The 22,136-nt window shown below is 37.4% G+C and overlaps 1 protein-coding gene across 3 annotated transcripts in view; it reads left to right on the top strand.

The window, feature by feature from the left end:
* The first annotated feature begins 5,001 nt into the window (after positions 1-5,001).
* Positions 5,002-22,136, top strand: part of LOC134527640 (uncharacterized) — a 52,566-nt gene continuing 35,431 nt past the window's right edge. For 2 of the 3 annotated variants that reach the window (XR_010074233.1, XM_063360500.1), the window contains exon 1: positions 7,003-7,170. Coding sequence is in view for 1 of the 3 variants with exons in the window: in XM_063360500.1 (XP_063216570.1) it covers positions 7,035-7,170 (136 nt within the window). In the remaining 2 variants the exon portion in view is untranslated. Of the gene's footprint in view, positions 5,085-7,002; positions 7,171-22,136 lie in introns of those variants that run through there. The other variant, XM_063360501.1, reaches the window with a different exon arrangement.

Raw genomic sequence — 22,136 nt, 5'->3', positions numbered from 1 at the left:
ATCGTAGAAACTAGTTACTGTTTCCACAGACATTAAAACAAAGACGTTCTAATACTATCATCATTAAATTTACAAACTTTTTCGTATAATGCTGAGGTAGGATCGTCAATACCTACATAGCAAACCTGAAATACAGTATGTTTGTATCACAGCGAGAACAATGATCACTTTTTCCAGGAAATCAGAGAAGTGAAAATGTTAAAAGTTATAAATAATATTTAAGTTTTGAATAATGGGTTAGAATATTTTTAAGTACAGAATTTGATGATATAAATATTTTTATTCCCTCATCTGGTCAAAAGTGAAACAATTATCTTAGAATTTTTCTTTAGATACATGACTAGAGACAAGACTTATACTCCACTGTTCTACAAATGATCCATCTACTTTAGGCGCTGTTTAGTATAGCTTGCACGTGTGTTTGAAAACTACGTAGCTGCGAATGAATACGTGGAGAGTTGTGCCTCTTCTAGTCATGTCACAATGTTGTGACAGCTGTGGCGACTCATCGAGGCGAGGAAAGATGTGCTGACCGCGACAGGACCTGTGTCCTGGCTACACTCGTCCTGCTGACCGCCACTCCTCGTGGGCACAGCTCGCTGCAAGCACGCTGATCTGGAGTTACGAGTAAAAATGCAGGACAAGCGTCACTAGAATTGCTAACGGCTTCTGAGTGTTAGCAGTAATGGTTCATGTGTTTTCTTTACCTCCATGGCACATTTTTATCAAGATAGTAGAATATGGTTTCCCGCTAGTATTTCCTATCTTGGTTTGATTGTTGTCTCTTAATAGTCATCCTTCTTTTGTTATGTTTATTTGGGAGTCAGAAACGAAGCCTGCCACGATGTCCTCACCTGGTTGTATGGCATGTTAAATAAATATTATCTCTTTGTTTGTTTATATATTATATATATTGCTTGAAATCTATATATATATAACTCAAAGGTGACTGACTGACATAGTGATCTATCAACGCACAGCCCAAACCACTGGACGGATCGGGATGAAATTTGGCATGCAGGTAGATGTTATGACGTAGGCATCCGCTAAGAAAGGATTTTGATTAATTCTACCCCCAAGGGGATAAAATTCCACTCACTGACTCACTCATCACGAGATCTCTAAAACTATACACCCGATTGACTTGAAATTTAGCATAGTTACTCATTTTGTGATGTAGACGCTCACTAAGAACGGATTCTGCGGAAATCCTATCCCAAGGGGAGTTTCGGGGGCGTAATATATCAAAATTTCCAGTTTTTGGTAGGAAATCACCATGGCAACGGCTGTTGCTTTGTTGATGCTTCATTCGTCTCTATGGCAACCACTATTTCATTGTTAGTGCAGTCCTCATCACCGTTGAAATTTTGCGGGTACTTTAAATATCAAAAATTGCCCTTTTTATCAAGTATATATATTTTACAGACTTGAAACTTCACAGTAATGTACCTTATGTTACGCAGGATGACATTTTCCGAAAATTAGATCCCATGGGTGGTTAAATCCAGGCAACAGTGGGTACTTTGTCTGCATGAGAACAGGATTTTGCATCGTTCATGCCTTCTGCATCTCCATGGCAACGGGCACCGCGCGGCAGTGGCGTACCCACAAGGAGGGGCATGTATAATGAGCGGCGTAAGAGTGATCTGCCTGTAGACTGCCGTAGCGAAGTACGGGTACATCAGTTTTACGTTGCGTGCACGAGTCGGGAAACCATCGGTGCTATTCATTTTCTCTCCGGTACATTATACAGCATTGTAATAAATTTTCACTGAATTTCTTTTTTTTTTACCATTACTGTAAATGGGAGATGTGGCTTAATATTTTTCCATTAGTATAGCCGTGCGAAGTCGGGTCGGGCAACTAGTCAGTTATAAATGTTTAAGGAAGTTGCAAGTAGGTAGTTTACTTATGTCGCTTTTGGCACAGGGTCCATAGGTGCAATGACCGGCCGCCAATATGGAATTTTGGTGAATAATTTCCACAAAATTCCTCAAAAATGATTTTAAAATCCTAAAAAAAAAAAAACTCACGAAAATTCCCTATTTCAATAAACAATAACTGTTTTGAGGGAAAATATCCCGTTATATTCCACAGCAACCTCATAGGCATAAAAAGTCCTAAAAAATAGCCCAACAATCCTTAAAAATTTAAATTCACGCCTCTGAGGTCATGACGATAATCTTGGTCAGACCTTCAAACACGTCCTTGAAATGTGTCACGTTGAGTGTCACACCTCGAATCCATTTTTACCTAAATAGGCCTACTCTAAAATTATTTGTTAAAAATTATTTTATATAAATATAAAAATGAAAAAAGGTCTTACGTCATCTAGCCCGGAGTTCAATGAGGTTCTTTAAATAAATAAAAAAAATATTTCTTTCTTCCGCGATATTTGCCAGACGGCAGACCCCCACTACTTTGCTGTTTTTTTCTTTCAAATTCTTTTATTTGGTTGGATGCTGGATGTTTATAGATTGTTTAGGTTTTCGTGGCCGGTAAGGGGGGGGGGGGGGGTGAGATATCCTCCCATAAACCCCCGTCCCCCTGAGTTCGACCCTTGAGTCGTCGTCAGCCACCCTACACTTCCCTCTTCCCCTTCCCCAGTGAGTTGACCACTCTTCCCTCCCTCCTCATCTTCCCCATCTCCTTGTCCGGCGTGGGGCATGCGCATTAGGCCTTAAGAATTTGCCATACATTTTAGTTATGGGGTGGAGTCTCCTAAGTCGTGCTTCAGATAAGCCATGGCAACCCATGATTCGCAGTAATGTTTGTTCTTTTGCATGTCGTGGACATCCATTTGTTGTAAGTCTAAATTTGTAATTTCGGTCGTCCACTTTCTAAATTTATGTTTTGTCTTATTTGTTTTTGTGCCTTAGAGGCTTTAATTCTATTTGCCATGACGAGCCTGGTACGGCCCTTGGTAGGGGATTAAGAAAGCTTTTTAACCAGACCTAAACGAGACTTAGTCCTTCACTGCTCGTTAATTTGCTTAAATTTAATTTCTGAGCTTGTCTCAATATTTGTTCTTTACAATTTTCATGTAGAGCCTTGTCGTGCTCTGGTCTAATGCAACTGATACCTGAGAGTTGTATCCTTGATCACTGTATACATTTTGTGTGTTGAAATTTTAATTATTGTCCCATGTAACCGAGCATTTAAAGTTAAACATACATATATCATTAAAATCCTTGATTGGCAAGATAGATTTAATAGTTTTTCTCCTTATGTTTGCAAGTATTTGTTGACAACGCACGTTTTTACGTCTATGTTTACTATATGCTTAATTTTAGATTAAATTAAAAACAGCAAGAATTTATCATTCATAATTGTTTTCCCATTGCACACAAAATAACTCTCTTCTGCTTTAACTTTAATTCTTTTGGTGTGAATGTCTACTGTGAACATAGATTGCGCAGTCTTGGGTGATAAGTAACTCAGAACGACGCAAAATTTGTTTTTAATGATATACATACAATCTCTATGTTATACACATATCCTTGCTGTTGTGTTTACATATATTAATATGAACAAAATTATGGAAAAATGATTTTTTATATATTAGGAACCTAGCTATATCGGGTTCTAGACCACGAAAACAGTTCTGAAATTTAAACGAAATCGGTAAAACGGGTTTTCGAGTACGCCAGTAAAAGAGCTTTTCTTTTAAAAGTATAATAGGGCCTATATAAAAAAATAAACAACGTTTCTGTTTCATGTCATAATTTTATTTTTACATAGCATACAATTTGAAAATATGTTTATGTGAATAGAATACGAATTTATTAATAAGTAAAAAATACATCTTTTATTACTACTTAGTGCACAATAACCAAACTAACAGTTTGAAATATGTGTTAAATGTTATTAAAACACTTTAAGTGCTTAAACAGATACGAAGTAATAATATGATTTTCTCAAACAATAGGCTATTGTTTAAAAGCAGTACTAAGTTATATAAGAAAATGTAAAGGTGAAATTGCTAGTAGCATAATTCGATTCTTAAAACCTCTAATGGGCAGCCGCAAGACTAAATACATCAAATACCAAAACCATACAAAACATTGAGTTATCAGTGATGTGATCTCAGTATTATTATTGCGTATTTTAACAGTTGCGACTATTTCTTTTTTTGATGTGCTGTCATTCCGTATCTTCCTGTCTTGCTTATCACACCGCCCTCTAGCTCTTCATCGGTTTAATTCAAAGTATATACTGTATCGTGATTTGCGTTTGTCTATTTGTGTTCCGTCACTCCCTGAAGTATACATATGTACACTGTATTTTTTTTTGTAAATAGAAATAAATATTCTTGTATAATTCCAAATATTTGTAAATTTGTACATTTACATGAAAACAACTGTATCACTACAAAATAGTGTTTGCAGTAATACTGGGATCGGATTCTTTGTGTTGTCCCAGTACCTCCAACAGTTATAGTTATTTGTAAACTGTTTCCTGAATAGCTTTCCAGTATTAACTTCGCACATTAATAAGCATAATAAAACAAAATAAATTTAAAAGTTTAAACATTCGCTTAACTTTTCTATGGTCTAAAAAAACATTCTTGAATGAAACCTCAATTAAAAGATAAAATTAGGCGCCAAATTTCATAATAAATACTCAATATAATCTCGAAAAATGTTTTTAATATATGCAATGATATCCATCGCTATGTGTTGTACAAAGCTACATTAAATTTCTTGCAGTATTACAAATTATTTCTTGGCAACGGTTTGCAAAGGAATATTTTGTAAAAGAACAGAAAATGTTTTTCTGTGTGCCACGAATTTCCAAACAGTCTGTAAATAGACCTTGTACTACGTCGACGTAACGAGCGAGCGGCTGCTATGTTCCGTGACTTGGGAAGAGCGTGACTCGACCGGACGCGGCCAAGAATCGATATCTTCCGTGACCGGAAGTGGATTCTCAGCCCTCGCTGGCGGTCGGTGCGCGTCTCGTGCATGTTGCAGTGCCTCGTGTGTGTGTGTGTGTGTGTGAGTGTGTGTGAAGACGGCCAGCTTGGAGTGACTTGCCAGCTGCGAGGTATTCATCCGCACTGCGAGCCACGGCGACGAGACAAGGTACTAACTTCCTTCATTTGTTTGGCTGTAACGGATTTTCCCACGGGGAGGCATGGCGCGAACTGCTCCAGTGGAAACAATTTTGGATTGGAATTCAACACTATGCTTGGGGGGGGGGGGAGGGGGGGGGGGAAAGAAATAAAATTAATAAACACAAAATTTAAAAAATTTCAACAGTTAACATTAATTTCCCCTATAGTGCAATATATTTTAAGATTTAAATGTTATATTTGCATTAAAACACAATTTTGATAAACGCATTTTCAAAAATGTTCTGGGTTAGGACCTCGGACCACTTGGTTGACACTATCAAATTCAAAGTCTTAGGTTAGCATATTTTTATTTTATTTTTTGGGGAGGGGGACGATTGTTGTTTCAAGGTATAAGGGGGAGATAATTGCCATAATTTATTGTGGGTGGAAAAAAAAAAGGGGGGGGGGGGGGGTGAGCACCACTAGGCTTCAGGGCCAGGTGTATGAACTGCGCAAGAAACACAAGCACCAGAGAAATGGAAGAGGCAAAAAATTAGGTAATGACACTGTCAAATACCCATTTATTTATTTATTGCTTAGCAATGGCGTATGTCCAAAAGCTTACATCAAGTCATGCACTCCCATTGCACAAATCTTTCAAAGATAATACCCATTTATAAATTACACAATTCACAAAAACGCAACGCAAGTATCGGGGAACTTTCAAATTCTTGCGTTTCGACTAGCGCTTCCGCCGTCTACATTCGAAGTGTTCCGGAAACTTTTAAAGATGAAAACTTGTTAGGTTAGGTGTACCTATAGAATATTAGGAGTTAATTTTCTTCACACGCATCACATTTTGAGCAAATATTTGAATCAAATTATTAAGTATTTCATACGTTTTCATAAAGAAAAAACACATCAATTATGGAAATATAACAGACGCCCGTAGGAGAAATTATTTTTCTTTAGTGTTATTCTTTCAAACTGTAGTGTTGGTGATGACTTACGACTTGCGTTAATTTTGCCAAACCCAAGGACCTGATGTAAAATATTTCAAAAAGTAGACACCTCCCGTGGGTTAAACATTTTTTTAATCTTTCCGTGCGGAAACATGTCGTAACTTTGTCCAGTATTTATTTTTAAGACCCTACAGTGGAATTTCATTTCATGTTTACGGAACAGTGAAAGAAAAAGGGAGGGGGAAGGAACCTCTTATTCCTGAGAAAGATATTATTAACTTTAATATGTTAGTAAATAATAGACTTTATTTTATTAACATTGTAATTTTTAACTTATCGTCTACTTGGCGTCTCGTCGACACTGTATCAGAGTCGAACACCAACCAGTCGAGGGAACTAGGGAAGAAATAGGTCACGCGAGCTTGGTGAAGCCGTCGCGATAATTCTCGTACTCGTACAATAATTATCGTACAATACTCCAGACAAAAATCAACAGTTAAAAAAGTGTTTATTCAACAGTTTTGATTAACTCAAAGAAACAATAATTTATATCTCAATCCTGGCACGAACAAAGAGAGTGAAATCATGTTTTTGAATCAAGCGTACGGGTGTGGGATTGTCTTAAATATACACATATATATTTTTTTCAAGTTATAAATCGTAAATCATAAAAAGTTTGGTTTTCAAAGAAAATGCTATAACCCTGAGATTTTATGGGTTTGGGTAAAACTGATTTTTTAAAAAATTATTAAGAATTGTATCTTAAAAATGGAGTTTTACAACAAATGATACATACAAAGTGTCAATTAAAAAATAAGTATAACACGCGATTTCATGCTTTCTTTGAATAGGATTGATTCAATTTGAATGACCGGCTATAATACAAAATGTAACCGGCTTGCCGCCGCACAGGCGTGCCGGTGTTGTCGCGCGCGCGGTAGTTACGGGGCCGCGCGGGGACGGGTGAGGCGGCGGGCGGTGCGCGGGCGGCAGTCGCGCGGCGGCGAGGCGCGAGCATGAACATCCTGTTCCGACGCAACTTCCGCACGGAGAGCACGGGCCGCGGGGAGAAGCGGCGGCAGGACCGGCCGCGCGGCAAGCGACCCCGCGAGGAGCACCACTTCCGCACGCACATCTTCCTCAGCCCCTCAGGTGACTCACTTCTCAGCACCGACACAGGCAGGGGTTCACTGTTCATCTGGAGGAGTCAATTGGAAACTCTCGAACAGAAAGTGTCAAATCACAAGTTACCTAGTTAAGATATGTAACAAGTCCGCACAACCTTTCGACATTCGCCTGGGTGTGCAGAGGATCTTGGAGGTCAATGAACCCACGAATTATTCCTGTCCCTAATTATTGATAGAGTCACGATAATATCGCGTTTTCATTGGGTAGCAAAAAAAAAAAAACTTAAATCACAAATACATCTGCTTCACGTTGGTGATTGGTCAGCACAATTGGACTACGGTGCTCCTGGCACACCTTTGTCAACCCTGAGCCAGTCATGAACAAGGAGAAGAAGTGGTTACTCAACCACGTGTGACACGCCAAAGGACGAGACCTTGTAAGCGAGCAATGGGTAGGGGTGATGTATTTTTTCGCGAAATAATCTGATCGCTCATTAGACTTCAGTAAGGTATTGATTCCTTGTAATTGGCGACCGTCTGCAAGAGAAGTCACTGTCCTGTTTGTAGGGATACGGGAATTTCGAGCATTAACTAAGCCGCCAGTTATAACGCAAACCTTCACACTCTCGCACTGTGTCCATGATTGGACCGCAGTTGTTTGGACACTCCCCTCTACGACCGTGAGCCAATGATCCCAGCTAGGAGAGAAGTAAGCGAATCAGGTATGGCAATTAACAAGTACAAAAAATTTCTCGAAAAGAAGTCAACCAGTGGGAAAGCAAAACAACGGGTTGATCACACCTACGACTTTGAATTCCACTCTGAGACCTGACGAATCCGAAAATTTTTTGGGCCATTATGGCCATTCAGGGCGCGTTTGCTTCCGCACTCGATGGCTGTGATTGGTGTGCCGACAGTGTACATGTAGCTGAAATAAACCCATCCAACCACGGAACACAGACAACGCTACACTGAACACGACATTTTTATTTCTTACAATATTTATGTGTTTTTTCTGTGCTTTAGTTGGTTTGGAATGGACTGTAATTCCGGACTCCTGGAGGAGAAGGGAGGTCTCGTGTGGTTGAGTCCTTGAACCGTGGAAGATGATGAGGTTCACTGCGAGCTTCCCCCGAGCGATACACAGTAAAATAGTTCTGTACTTATAATGAAGGTTCCTTTTAAGTCCTGTTGCCAGGAAATAGTTTTTAAAAGCCCACTACAAGAAAGATGTTGCAACTTGGAACAACACATGACTATGGTTTTTTTTTTGCATATATGAAATACGTTTTTTTCCCTCAAGATAATACTGAGTATTTCTTACAAAAATTGGTGAACAGTTTTATATTTTAATTAATGTTTTATTAAGCATGTATTTTTCAACCAAGGAAAAGATAATCAAATATTCAATAATTTTACTTTATTTTTGATTTATTATGGTTATTAATGTATGCAGTTAATACTGGAAAGGTATCCAAGGAACGGTTTACAAATAATTCTAACTATTGGAGGTACTGAGAAAACACAAAGCATAATGACCATATATGAACCGAACCCAGTATTACTGCGAAAATATATTGTAGCGACACAGTTGTTTTCATGTAAATGTACAAATTTACAAATATCTGTAATGTAAAATAGCCTAAATATTTATTTCTATTTACAGAAAACAATTACAGACAAATCTGTGATGATAGGGCTCAAAGCGTTCATTCCTACACGTAATACATGAGGGTATAATGTCGTTCAGATTTCATGGTTAATGCTGCTTTAGGTGTATGTCAATGAAAGACTGCACAAAGTGAGTCTGAAGTCGATCAACACACTTCAGCTGCAGGTTCATCACGACAGAATAATTTGAAAACATCCATACGACTGGTCTACAGTGCTTCCCAAGGCTGGCACATGTCCTTGAAGTTGGGACTGATCAAAAAATTTTGCAGTAAAAAATCTATAAATTATTTAAGATAAAACACTGAGCGTCTGGATCATGTTTAACTAAACGAATTTCAACAACCACAGCGAATTTTGTCTCTGTAGAAAAATTATTCCATTGAAATATTTGGGGGTAACACCATTATTTTCCACATTTTTTTTGTGGCATGTTACAACTTCAAATATTTCAATGAAATAACTTTGATACAGTCATAGAATTCGCGGTAGTTGTAGAATTTTGTTCATTGAAACATAATTTTGACGTTAAGTATTCTCTCTTTAATACTTTCAATAGAAATATTGTTAAGCCCCATCTTCAAAGACGTGTACCAGCCTTGGGAAGCACTTTAGACCAAAAGCTGTGTAGATGTTTTCAACTTATTTGGTAGTAAAGAACCTGCAGCCAAAGTTTGTCGGTCAAATCGAGACAACACACGAACATACACGATAACTGATAGGTAAAATTGAAAAAATTAAACAATGATAAATCTCAGTCGAGTTTTTTAATTGTTAAAATCGAAGCAAGGGGTACAGGTAAATAAGGTAGGTTTATAACAAAAAATTAAAAAATCACTGTAACTCCTTTGTAATTGATAAAAATTGCATTCTTTTGAAATTATTTTAGGTAGTTTGTAAAAGAAAAATAACTTATTATTATATCAATAATTATTATATCAAAGAAACAATTATTAGCTCAAGGAGTGGAAAACACAGGAGCTGAAGTAGGAATAAAAAGTGTACTTAACTCAATTACTTGACATAGTATAAAAACGGTTAAAAGTTGATGTAAACTTTTAAAGCATTATCTGAAACTTTATTCTAACAAATTTTTGATACGACTTACCTTTCTGCAAGGGGTGACATTTGCATTGGATGGACTTTGGCCCTTTTTTGTTCCACCGTACAGAAAAGTGAACTTCGAGATCTAACCTGCGGGGCCGATCTGAATAGTTTTTTTAACTCATCTTCATATGACTCTTTAAATAGTTTAAAAAAACCACCTTGTGGGCCCTGGGTCTATTACAGGCGGCGGCAAGCCCGGACGTGGCGTGGATCTGTGTGGTTTTCCTGGAAATGAGCTAGCGCCCCATCCCTCCAAAATTATATTTCGTTAGTGATATCTCATCTCCACTATTAAAAATTTTCACCTTCAATTTACCAATAACGCTAGTTACAAATTATCCTGGGATCTTCGTTGATTTGCAAACCCTAATTTCACTTAATCTGGAAATGAATCCAACAGAATATTCTCGGTGTATCAACAAAAACATTCAAAAACTGTGGACGTCTACAGCAAGAACACACTTATTTTGTCCACGTGTGGATTTGTCTTTGTTTAGAAGGAATCATACAACTCGGAAGTCGAAATACGGAGTAGTTTCTGCGAAGATTTAGGTATTTGAAATTGTAAAGAACTCTTCGTTCATGTGAGACGAACTCTTAGGTTGGAAACCCGTGAAGTTACTGTGATTGCTGACAGCGTCTCGCGACGGGCGCGCGGCCTCGCGGCTATGGGCTGCCCCCCTCCCCCCCCCCCCCCCAGGCAGGGCTGGCCCCCGGGGTCACAGAACAGACGAGTTCGCGGTCGGCTAGGATTCAAACATTTTAAACTCCGACCTGCTTCTAGGGATTTGGCCCACCGTTTGTTTGAAAAAGACTGAGCCAATTAGAAATCATTATCAGAAAAAAAACTATCCAATAACAGGCAACTCAAGGTTCGAAATCTCTCAAGTGAGCAACCAATGAGCAGGTGAGTTTTGCCCAAGTGTGCACAGGACTGTGGAGTCTGTCGTAGAGATTTTTGAAACCGCGAATTTTTCCAGTTCCTACCAATCACAAACTTTTAAATTTAAAACGATTACTTACGCATTAACTTTCCAAATATGGCCTATCATTACAACAATTTGAACAGACCATAAAGCCTCCTAGTATCCTCTAATAATAAGCCTCCTCTAATCCAGATTCAGCACTGGAGGTTGTGGGCGGCAGTGCTCCACGTGGCTCTCCTGGTCTACTTGAGGTTCACCGATGACCTGTTCTGGTATCCGGTCCTTGGGTCAGACATGGCGATGACTGGAGACATGACACATGTTGCGGATTCATTTCGTGCTAAGATAAAATGCAAATATTTTTACTTTTGAGCTGATTCTTCTTTTGCTAGGGACAGGAAAAATTCGCGGGTTCTATGACCTTCAGGGTGGACTCCAAGATCATCTGCACACTCGGACGAACGTCGCCTGTTGATTGGCTACTGATCTGTGAGACGTCTCAATTGGGTTGCTTTTGATTCGACACTTCTTTGGTTGAATCTTTCTTATTGTCCCAGAGTTATGCAGGTAAACTGTGAGCCAATAACAGTAGCAGCACAAATATATAAGCATTTAGAGTTTAACCTATCACGGATTGAATTCACAAAACTTTCCGGTCTCTGTCTTTTGATAACTATGGAGTTCTTCTTGCACGTCACTTAACACAATTCTCAAGGAATAATTTCAAAACAAATGTTACTTTTGAGCCTATAATCTACACTAAAATATTGTTGCACCCAAAAAATATTTTTGTTAATATAGAATATACCAAAATAATTTTAATGACAAAATCGTAATATTGTAGTTTTGACAAAACCATTTATTAGCGACAGAAAAGTGTTGTTGTTACCAGTGAGCTACTTTGAGAGCACTACAAAATTTTTTTGTTAGTCCAAAGTATTTGGTGGGGTAGATTGACGGCTGTTCCAAAAATTCTGATGAACAGAGCATTGTGAATGAGCTTACCTAAACATACTTGAATAACTTACCCAGGTTTGTAATCATTAACTTCGTTAACTGCACATTTTTATTAGGTTTATCAACCCACCCGCTTCTATGTCATTAAGCTAATGGGGAGCAGCTAAATACCAAACTAAATCTAATCTTACACTTAACAATGCTATACACATCCACGTTTCACTGGGATTAAAATCCAGAACGTCTCTAACCGCAAGTTAGGGCTTAAAACAACTTTTTTACGAAGGTCGAATGTGACTTTAGGTGCAGCTTCAACTTACATGTTAATATTTTTATCGCTCATTGCAGATATCCATAAAAAATTATTCGAAATTTATATTATAGAAGCAATTTATTATTTGCTATCCAGCTGTGAACATTCAAGAAAATAACTTCTGGTGCGTAACTGCGATACAATTAGTTGAACAAAATTTATAATTATAAATATTTGTTTGTTTTTTTACAAATGGCAGAAAACAAGTAGCACATAGGTACCTAAAACATATTTGCGATAAAGAAAACAAAATGATATGTTTACAAAATGGAACATTTGGAAAATTGGCTCGGATAAAAAAAATTATGGCATGAAAGAGGGATAACACGTCATGAGAACTGAAACCGAGCCTTAAGTACTTATTGGGCAAGAATTATCTCGCGAAATCCCGTGATAAGGGGCAGGTTTGTTTCAAGAAAAAATTATTAGCCCGCAGTAAGGTAAGTCCGCGCCAGCTTTTTGTACTTTGTAACTGACGATCGTATGCAAGAGAAGCCATTGCCATATTTGACCAGGGTACTTATTGATAAAAATTTGCACACTTGAAAAAACTACATTTTCTACGTAAGATTTTTGAAAACCACCCTATCGCACATTCCGATCCCTTAAATAAGAATTTTAGTAATTCTTAACTAGTTATTGCACATTTTATTTTATTTGTTTACATGTGATTTAAAAAAAAATATATGTATCCCCTCCAACACACACACCAACACACACACAAACCTGTGATTGAACTTCTGAAATAAAACATTTTATTTTTCATTTGAATAATTCTCTCTAGAAAAATCCTCTAACAGTGTGTACAGCCCGGACAATACCGAGTACTTCAGCTTATGTGTGTGTGTATATATATATATATTATTTTCTGTTAAAAAACATTTAATCGAATTTAGATGATTTTTGTAACTATTATTTTCAAAATAGTTAATTGTATTATCCAAAAAGAAGTATAACTTATGAGCGCGCTTGCATAAGATCATGCACCAAAATATATACACCAGCACATACTTGATTAGGCCAATAAAAATCCGGTCTGTGATTCTCTTGAAAATATTTTCACTACTTTGAAACATATACTACAAATTAATGAAGTGAATAGCCGCTACAGTGTTTCAAAAACTATGTTGAGTTATACAATTCTTGCAGAGTACAGAAATATCCTTAGTTAACGGAAGAAAGTTATTTTATTTTCACAATCCTTTGGCACCCATTCACTGCCCAAAGTAATGAGCAGTGCCTGGATACACAAAAACAACATCTGGCGAGCTTTGTCACAATGCCTTTACAGATCAAAGAACTAATACGTTGAAAAGCATTGCCAGACAATGTACTTTTAGCATGTCTACCGACTCGTATACGTAGGGATCTCTTCTTTCAGAGAAATGTTTAGATAATTCCACCGTGGATGTAAGAAGTCAGGGAGTTGTACGTGCGATATTTGCCATGTTAATAATTGAAATCAATATGAGAACGACCCTTCCCCCTCACTCTTTCCCGTATTCAAAGTAAAAACAGTTGGTTATAATGAAGTTAAACGCTAATTACTGGCTGATGTGTTGTTACATCTTTGTTTTAAAAATACTACTTAATTATTATCCTTCCTAGCGAGCGAGTTACTTATATCCAATAACCCTTTGTGACGCAGAAGTATAGTGAATATTTTAAAGGCGTGTTATTTCCTTATCTGAGTAGCAAAACTAAATGTATCATAAATGAAATGTGTTCTTCAGAACCTTCATACGCGTATATATCAATCAACAATCAGATCATGCAGCAGCTCTTGAAACCCGAGTGTCACGCATACGGCATACCCTCCAGGCGTTGCAGATATTTCGTTCTAAATTTGATACTGGCATCGCCCGAAAAGTTAAAGTTAATAACACAAAAAAAAATATATTTTTTTTCTAATTGAACATTAGCCAGACCGTTTATTACTTTTATTGTACCAGTTGTTCTGATCCAACTGCAAATGCGTACGCCAGCCTCGGGAAGCGCTTTTGCCGTAAGTGATGACTGGCGACTGGAAAAATCCGCGGGGGTCGATGACCTCCACGATGAACTCCAATATCCTCTGCATACTCGGGCGAACGTCGCCTGTCCATTGGCTGCTGGCTTGTGAGGCGTCTCAACTGGGTGACTTGTGATTCGACACTTCTTTGATTGAGAGTTTCTAACTGGCCAAGGTTCCTCCAGAGTAACAGAAGAAACAGACATTTATAATTATTTGTATTTCAACATACCACGAAATTAATCCGCGAATTATTCCGGTCTGTAGTGAAGATGAGTCGTTCGACCCATAACTTTGAGTCACGCGCACAGGCTCGGGGATATCTGCCGTGACGTCCCTATGCTTGCCGAGGCAGGATGATCCTGCGGGGGTTTACCATTGCCTCGCGCGGGACGGGGGTGAGAGGGGCATCACAAACTCCCAGTTCCGAACCAAGGGAGGAGTCTTGAACAATCCCCTCCCCGGCCGGGAATCGAACCCGGGCCCATCGCCCCACCACCAGACACTCTAGCCCCTGGACCACGTGGGCGGACAAACCATAAGAAGGGACTGCCAAAGTTCACGGGTTCAATGACCTGCAGGATAGACTCCACGACCCTCTGCATACTTGGGCCATCGTCACGTGTTCATTGGCTGCTGTCTTGTGGGGCGTCTTATACTGTTCTCAATTTTGATTACTGTTACCTTGCTAACCTATTACAAAATCGTATTATTACGTTAGAAAACAGCTCTACTTTCCAAAATAAATGTTTTGACGTAGAAAAATAAATATATTTGTTTAATTATGAACAAAATTATGTTTTGCATTTGTATTTACAGTAAAGCAAGATCGTATTGTTAAATCAATAAGACTATCTTAATTACAATAAACTGCTACAAATACAAGTCAAATTATTGTAGCTTTAAATAAGTATTAAAGTTTAAATAAACCATACGTTTCAAAATAAAGTTTCACTAGCATTAATAATACAATTATTTAGTATTATTATACAATTATTTAGTATAATAATGTATTAAATGTAATATGAATTTATTAAATAATTCCTTAGATGTAATTTTCCCTTTGTTATAAATAAAGTAGTTATACAGTGTGTATTTTCTCTGCTAATTTTTCTCAGTGTACTTCATCACAGTGGTGTATAATCGTAGTCGTTTAACTAGTTTCAAATGTGACAGTTCTCATAAGTAGTACCGTTTGTACCAAACTTCCTTGTCACTTTCAAAGCATTACGTGATGTATGTTTACGATCACTGAAAACTTAACTTACGTTCTTTGAATGATTTTTGCATACGTGAGTGAATTAAAACATTATGTTGGACATACGTCATTGCTAGTTTGCACTGTAAGCCACAAAGAAAACTTGTACTTAGGGCGGATAAACAAACGATACACGTATACACACAGAAAACCAAACCTAAATCAGCCGATCTTAAATTGTAAATACATCTACAGCACAGAGAATTCCGTGGGAGGAATATTACAACACTATCACAGCACAGACGAAAAAACTGGGCTGACACAGGCGAGACAGTGAGACAAGAACAGTAAATACAGGAAAATAATAAACTTGTGCAACATAGCGGAAAAAAAAACGTTTGTCTCGTCTTGTTCTCTTTTCGTGTTCTCAGTTCATGCTAGGATATAAATATAAATTGGCTTTTAAGGTTTTGGAAACCATGAAATATCATCAATCTAAGTGATAAAATTATTTATAAACTATCAGTTACAGTAAAATTATTGATTCAACTGAAACCACAGGCAAAAAAAATAAAACTTTAGATGCGAAATAACTGAGTAAACAGTCCGCACGGTGTCGTATCATCGGTCTGCACTGAGAGCTCCATCAACGACCACACGTCTGCAAGACTGGAAACCCAACGTTGTTTATTTGAATCCGCATACATTCACCGACTACACTCCCATCTATGAATCTACACATGAAGTAACATCATCGAAAGAGCGAGACGGTAGAATGTAATGAATAAAATGGATTGGTAAACTGTTTTTTTTATAAAAAGCTTGAAGCTTGAGTGGAGACACTAAATAACTATTAGTCTCGCATAGTAAAGTGTTAATAGTAATTTTTATTTTAAATTGCCCCCCTCCCAGGGGGTCCCCCTTCCAAAAAGATGGCCTTTATTGGGTAGAATAATACATGGAAGGTAACATTTGGTACAGGTTAGTGAATACATGGCAATTACAACAATTTTCATTCATAAAATGGTATAACTCCTTCCAACTCATAGAGTCCTTGGAAGTTAATAATTCCGTGAGATGCCACGGGGGTTGCGGTTCAGAGGATCGGTGCTGGAGGCGGGGGTGGGCACCATCATCTGTCGGTGACTGGATCCGGGTTGCGGGTAGCACCCAGTCCCAGGAGTAGTCCCAGGAGTAGGCGTGTGCCTAGGAAGAAGGTGCGCGTGATAGGTCGGAGGTTGTAAAGGGAGGAGTGCGCCCAGACAGGGCAGGCATATGTGAGGTGCGAAATTACATTGTTGCGGTAGATGGTGATCCTGTTTGGTAGTGAAGTGCCTGAGGTGGGACGGAGGACAGGAGCCAGTTGCCCAATCACAGCACGGGTTTTGGATATCACAGAGGCGCGGTGGGGGAGGAATGTGAAGTTGGAGTCGAGGGTGACACCGAGGTATCGAGTGGTGGGTGACGCCTCAATTCTTATTTATTGTCAGGACGCTCGATACAATTTAAAAATGCTAAAGGGATTTTTTTTGTTAAGGAAACAGTTCTTCATTACATTATGACCATATTATACCTACTAATTTCATTTTCTTCCGTTATAATAGCAGCGGATCAGGTAGTAACACATTACCGTAAGAAAACCACATTTGACAAACAATTATATTAAATAATAATTTATTTTTACCACTATTTACTATTTAATTCATACATATAATTTCATCATAAGTGTTAACGCTCTCTATGCATTTACAAAAGAACTAGCTGGCTACAGCAGCGCTATCTGTTGTGTTGGACACACGTCGCGCCCGCTGAGCTCCGTGCTCGCTGCCTGCGTGCGCCGCGCATCGCCGGGCCGACCACGTGACAGCTGGCTGGCTCTCGCCGCGTCGTCGCGGTGTCGTGAGCAGTTTTTAGCCGCCAGCCCGCCTTTTTATAGACCCTTAAGGCGGGTTTACGACCCGGCTCTAAGGACTAGCGTCGAGGCCGCGTCACACAGTACCTTTCTGAAGTGAAACTTCTTTGCTGAGGGGACGACAATTTTCCAGCGTTATGAAAATTCCGATCGCATTTGGGGAAAATGTTAGGTACGTGGTGGGGGAACCGGTAGAGGAGAGTGCGTCAGCGGCGACGCCATTCCAACGCATGCACTAGCGGTAGAATGGGAAGATGATAAATGGGGGAGATAGCTACATGCTAGTTGTAACGGTTGGAAGCGGAGACATACCTACAAGGGAGAGGTAGAAATGACGCAGCAGTGATGCCACGGAATTCTCGTAACGCTGCTTTAGTTTGTCTACTCATTTTTTTCCCCTTCATTTGAGATCATACCCGCATGATTACTATTCTCAATTATTATCTCTTGTTAAAAAAATACTAATATTTTATCACTATCTATACCTAATAAGCAAGAAGTTTTACTTCTGTCACCCGTGGACTCAACGTACACAGTTTTAATTTATTTAAAAAAATAATAAATTACAAATCTTTGTAAATTTGTACATTTACATGAAAACAACCGTATCACTACAAAATAGTGCTCGCTTTTAATTGTATAATATCATTTCCATGGTTAAAAAAATATGTTTGAATGAAACATCAGTTAAATATAAAATTATTCGTTAATTTTCGTGAGAAATAGGTACTCTGTGTTATCTCGAAAAACGTATTTCATGTAAGCAAAAATAACCATAGCCATGTTTTGCACGATGTTACAACATCTTCGTTGTATTATTACAAACTATTTCTTGGCACCTATTTTCCAAAGTAATATTTTGTAAACGTAAATAAAATTGTTTTCTGCATCTATAGCTATGCATTTACCATCGGGGTGTGATGGAGCATTCACGCGGACATAATCGTTGGCCTCTACATATTTTTTTAGGCAACTAAACAGGTTGTAAACATTTATTCTTTTAAATAATATAAATATCAGAATAATATTTACCGGAAAATATGAATTCTTTTTGATTTAATTGTAAACACACGAATTTATTGCAATTTACTTCAATGTCTAGGTTGGCTATCTTTATTTAATTTGGTGTTTTAATAATTTAATCTTGGTAAAAATGTAGAGTGAAATTTATTCAATGAGTTTATTTTTCTTAAGTACTCAATCAAAATATTACTAATAAAACGCTTTTCAAAATGGCAACGTTTCTTTGCCTCGAAGTACGAAAAAAGTACGCTGATTGGTTTTCTTGCAAGCCTGCAGTCGGACCCTCGTGATTTTACTTCCTGGAGAATTTAAGTTTATTTAGGGAATTTAGACACAACCTAAAAATTACATTTACAACAATTTTTTATAGTGTCAGTAAAAGTTTAGACAATTTTGTTTAATTGCAGTTTATGTCTTAAAATTAAGTTTTCTGTCGATTTAGAACAATGTAACTCTTAAAATTTCGAGATTTATGACAGCCTACGTCCAAGACTATAGCTGAGCCAGAAAAAAAAGTGAGTCCAGCTCTGTACCTGTGGCTGTTGGAAAAAGTCCCCCATTTGGAATACATAAATTAATAGAAAGTTTCTTCTTGTCGGTCACACGTATATGGAGATTGATGGAAAACACAGTATCATTAGAGTTGAAGAGCTTTTTTTACTCCCTGTAAAGTTTCTTAATTGTGACTTAGGCTCGTTTAATTCTGAACCACAGATAGACTAAAATGGTTGTTATCGGGAAATAATGGATTAACTACGAAAGCAATTTTGAATTGTTAGTAAATAACCTGCAATTGAATTTTATGGAAAAAAAATCCAAGCACTATGAAAACATTTCAAAGTTTTAGTTGTGTAAATTCAACTCGCAAAGTGATATTGCCGAGTCTCTAGAGGAGCAGCGCCCATTTTTTTTTCGGCTAGGGAACCCTATGATCGACTTTATTTTGGCGGAACCCCAACTCCTTCAAAGAAAGTTATTTGACAATAATTGAGGCGGCATCCGGAAAAGGGACACATAAGTCAAAAGTTTCTTTTGAGATATTGAGCCTTAAAGTTTTTAAACACTTAAGATAACTCTTAAGATATAAATGATTTATTATATATTTTTCATAAGTGTTTTATAACTACTTACGTTTTATCAGTATTGTGTGTTTGATCTTAAAAATTATAGTTTTAATTACACATTTAAATTAAATAAATGTGTTATGTGACCTTTTCCAACCAGGGGCTAGGTTTAAAATAATGTGTAATCTAAGATCTAAAAATCGTAATATTAATTTATTGTACACTTAAAAAATTTAAATTATCTTGTTTTTATAAATAAGTATGTGAAAGAAAAATAACTATAGGTGGTTAAAGAGGCCTACAAAATCAAATCTGCTGACAACATAAAAGTTAGGTGTTATATGTTAATGATTAGGCTAATTCAATTTTTAGTTCAATATAATTACAGTCTCTTTGGAGTAAGAGTGTATACGAAATTCTTACATATTTTTATTTTACAAGCACTAACAGTGGGAAAGGGAACAGTTGTTATGTTAACATTCTTCACAGTTCTAAATTGAATGTTGCCAAGTAGGTGAATGGTGTGTACATTGAGAAGTAGTTTTCTAAACACAATACACTACCCCTTTTAGTGTAATTCATCATCACAAACTTCATTATAGTGAATTTCCTTAAAATATATTTTGGTGCTGGAAGAAAAAAGTTGTATAGTGCCGTTACACAATCTTTGATAAAGGCTCGATCCATCGTTTTCAAATCTTGAAGGATTTTCTCTACTAGTACAATAGCTCCTATCCAAGGACTTGTACTACCAGTCACTTCCAGTCACTTCACTCTTATTTATTTTTGAGAGAACAAGACCAAAGTTACGGTCACACTGGCTGAATGAGTGACCACGTACTGGATATAAATGAACCACTCCTATTTCATGAGTTTTTGCAAACCAGGTAAAAAATTTAGTTATATTAGCATTCCGGTTCTGTTTTCCCGTTGCATCAGACATTAAAACGATTTTTTGGTGTCTGGGAAATTCTGCAGATTTTTGTTTAGTGTGTCATATACAAAGGATACTACCGAATTGCTGTTATTACTTGCCTGTGTTTCCATGTGGCAATGTAAGTACGACGATTCGTCTTTAAACACATAAACATTAAAGACATATAATCAAAGGTCTCTTCAGTAAAACTGGATGTTCACACTAAGCTTGGGAAAAGGGGAGTTTTAGCCATAATATAACTCTACAACTAAGTAAAACGCACTGTCATCTTTGGCCTTGGAAATAAAATATGCCCTTAGAGAGTGATGTTTTGTATTTCCTTTTGTGGATTTCCAGATTCACTTTGAAAGGATCGTTTGCATCTCTTAACAGCTTTTGGGAACACACAAAACAAATCACATTTATCTGTTTAAGACGTGTAAACCCGTATTTAAAATGGCTTTTAAACAGCTTACGATAGTGTTCATATAAAAGTTTGAGAGGCCTGTTGGTCGTTTCGTGATAATAGATCTTAAAAATGTATTTTCAAAGTACTTCAGATTTGTTTAAAGAGCACAATAGTGGCTAAAATCACTAGGTATTAGTTATAAATGAGCCTTCATTAAGTCTACAACATCACCATGTAATTTATGTGAATGGCTATCGTGAGAACCACGCCTTTATTGAAAATCAGCTCCACTTAAAGACTTATAAAGAATAACACGAAGCCTTTTAACAGATATCTGAAAAATAGTGAGCAAAAAAACGTTTGACGAATCATAACTTGAGTGTCATTCTGCTTCATGGAGTAAGACCAAGTTTTGAGACGAGGTTTCTTTTGGTTGTTACCAATGCTGATATTAGAATACAGGGTCATACAAGCTGATAGGTAGCCATATTGAAGTGCCTTGTTTTGCCCATTGTAGAATGAGTCAATCAAGTTACACTGATCTTGAAGTGGAAAATGTTCATAACATCTATTTTTACAACACTCACTCTTTAGATGGAACTACTTCACCTTTGTGTGTAACACAATCTTCATCTCGAACTTTACTAATTTTTGAACTTTCTCGTATCTTATTTACATAGCTATGTATCAATCGTCTCTTTTTTTCAACTGGCTCAGCTATATTCATCACTGTAGTTAATCGATAATGAAAATTTAAAGCACAGACTACAAGAACACTGCATCACTAGGTTATGTTATGTTTCAACATGCTCACAACTATGAAACATGCGTTTACAAAAACTGTGCTACTGAACTCTGAAATTTTCAAAGAGTTATCTCACCAATATAGCATGTTAGAAAAAAAAACGATGGCCGGAAAAAGGGCTCAAAGGCCTATGTGCCCTTTTTCCGAATGCCACCTCGATTGTGAACATTCAAAACAAAATAATTTTATTAACACCTTATTGTTAAAGATTCCTGATACCTAATTGTTTGCATGTTGTAATGTTCGAAAATAATACGTCACACAGTATTTTTAAGGTTTGGCATTTCATTTGGTACAATATTCGTTATCGAAGGATATTTCCTTCCAGATGACTCTGGAAAAGTAATGTAAGCATACGAAATGTGCATTAAGGATCAAATATAAAAAATACGTTTACTAATCGTTGGTGGATACAGCCGTTCGATCAGAATCGTCTTGTGTGTTTACGGGCTCCGTACGCGCTCGTACTTGCACAATGGACTCTTGGAACTCTTGTGACCCTGCCACGGGACCCCAGGCTTTAGGGGAACACCTATTAGGAACCGCTGGTCTAAACCACGGAGAATAGAAGAGTAAACGCAATATATTGTGAGGTGAAATAAAATGAACTTTAATGGCAATGTGGCGTGCTAGACCAAGAACTACGTGGTTGTCTTCTACACCGGCAGCTTAATTGCCA

Source organism: Bacillus rossius, chromosome 1 (genome assembly GCF_032445375.1).
Source record: "Bacillus rossius redtenbacheri isolate Brsri chromosome 1, Brsri_v3, whole genome shotgun sequence".
Lineage (NCBI taxonomy): Eukaryota > Metazoa > Arthropoda > Insecta > Phasmatodea > Bacillidae > Bacillus > Bacillus rossius.
The sequence above is the reverse complement of the archived record's forward strand: the minus strand, read 5'-3'. Positions and strand labels throughout refer to the sequence as shown.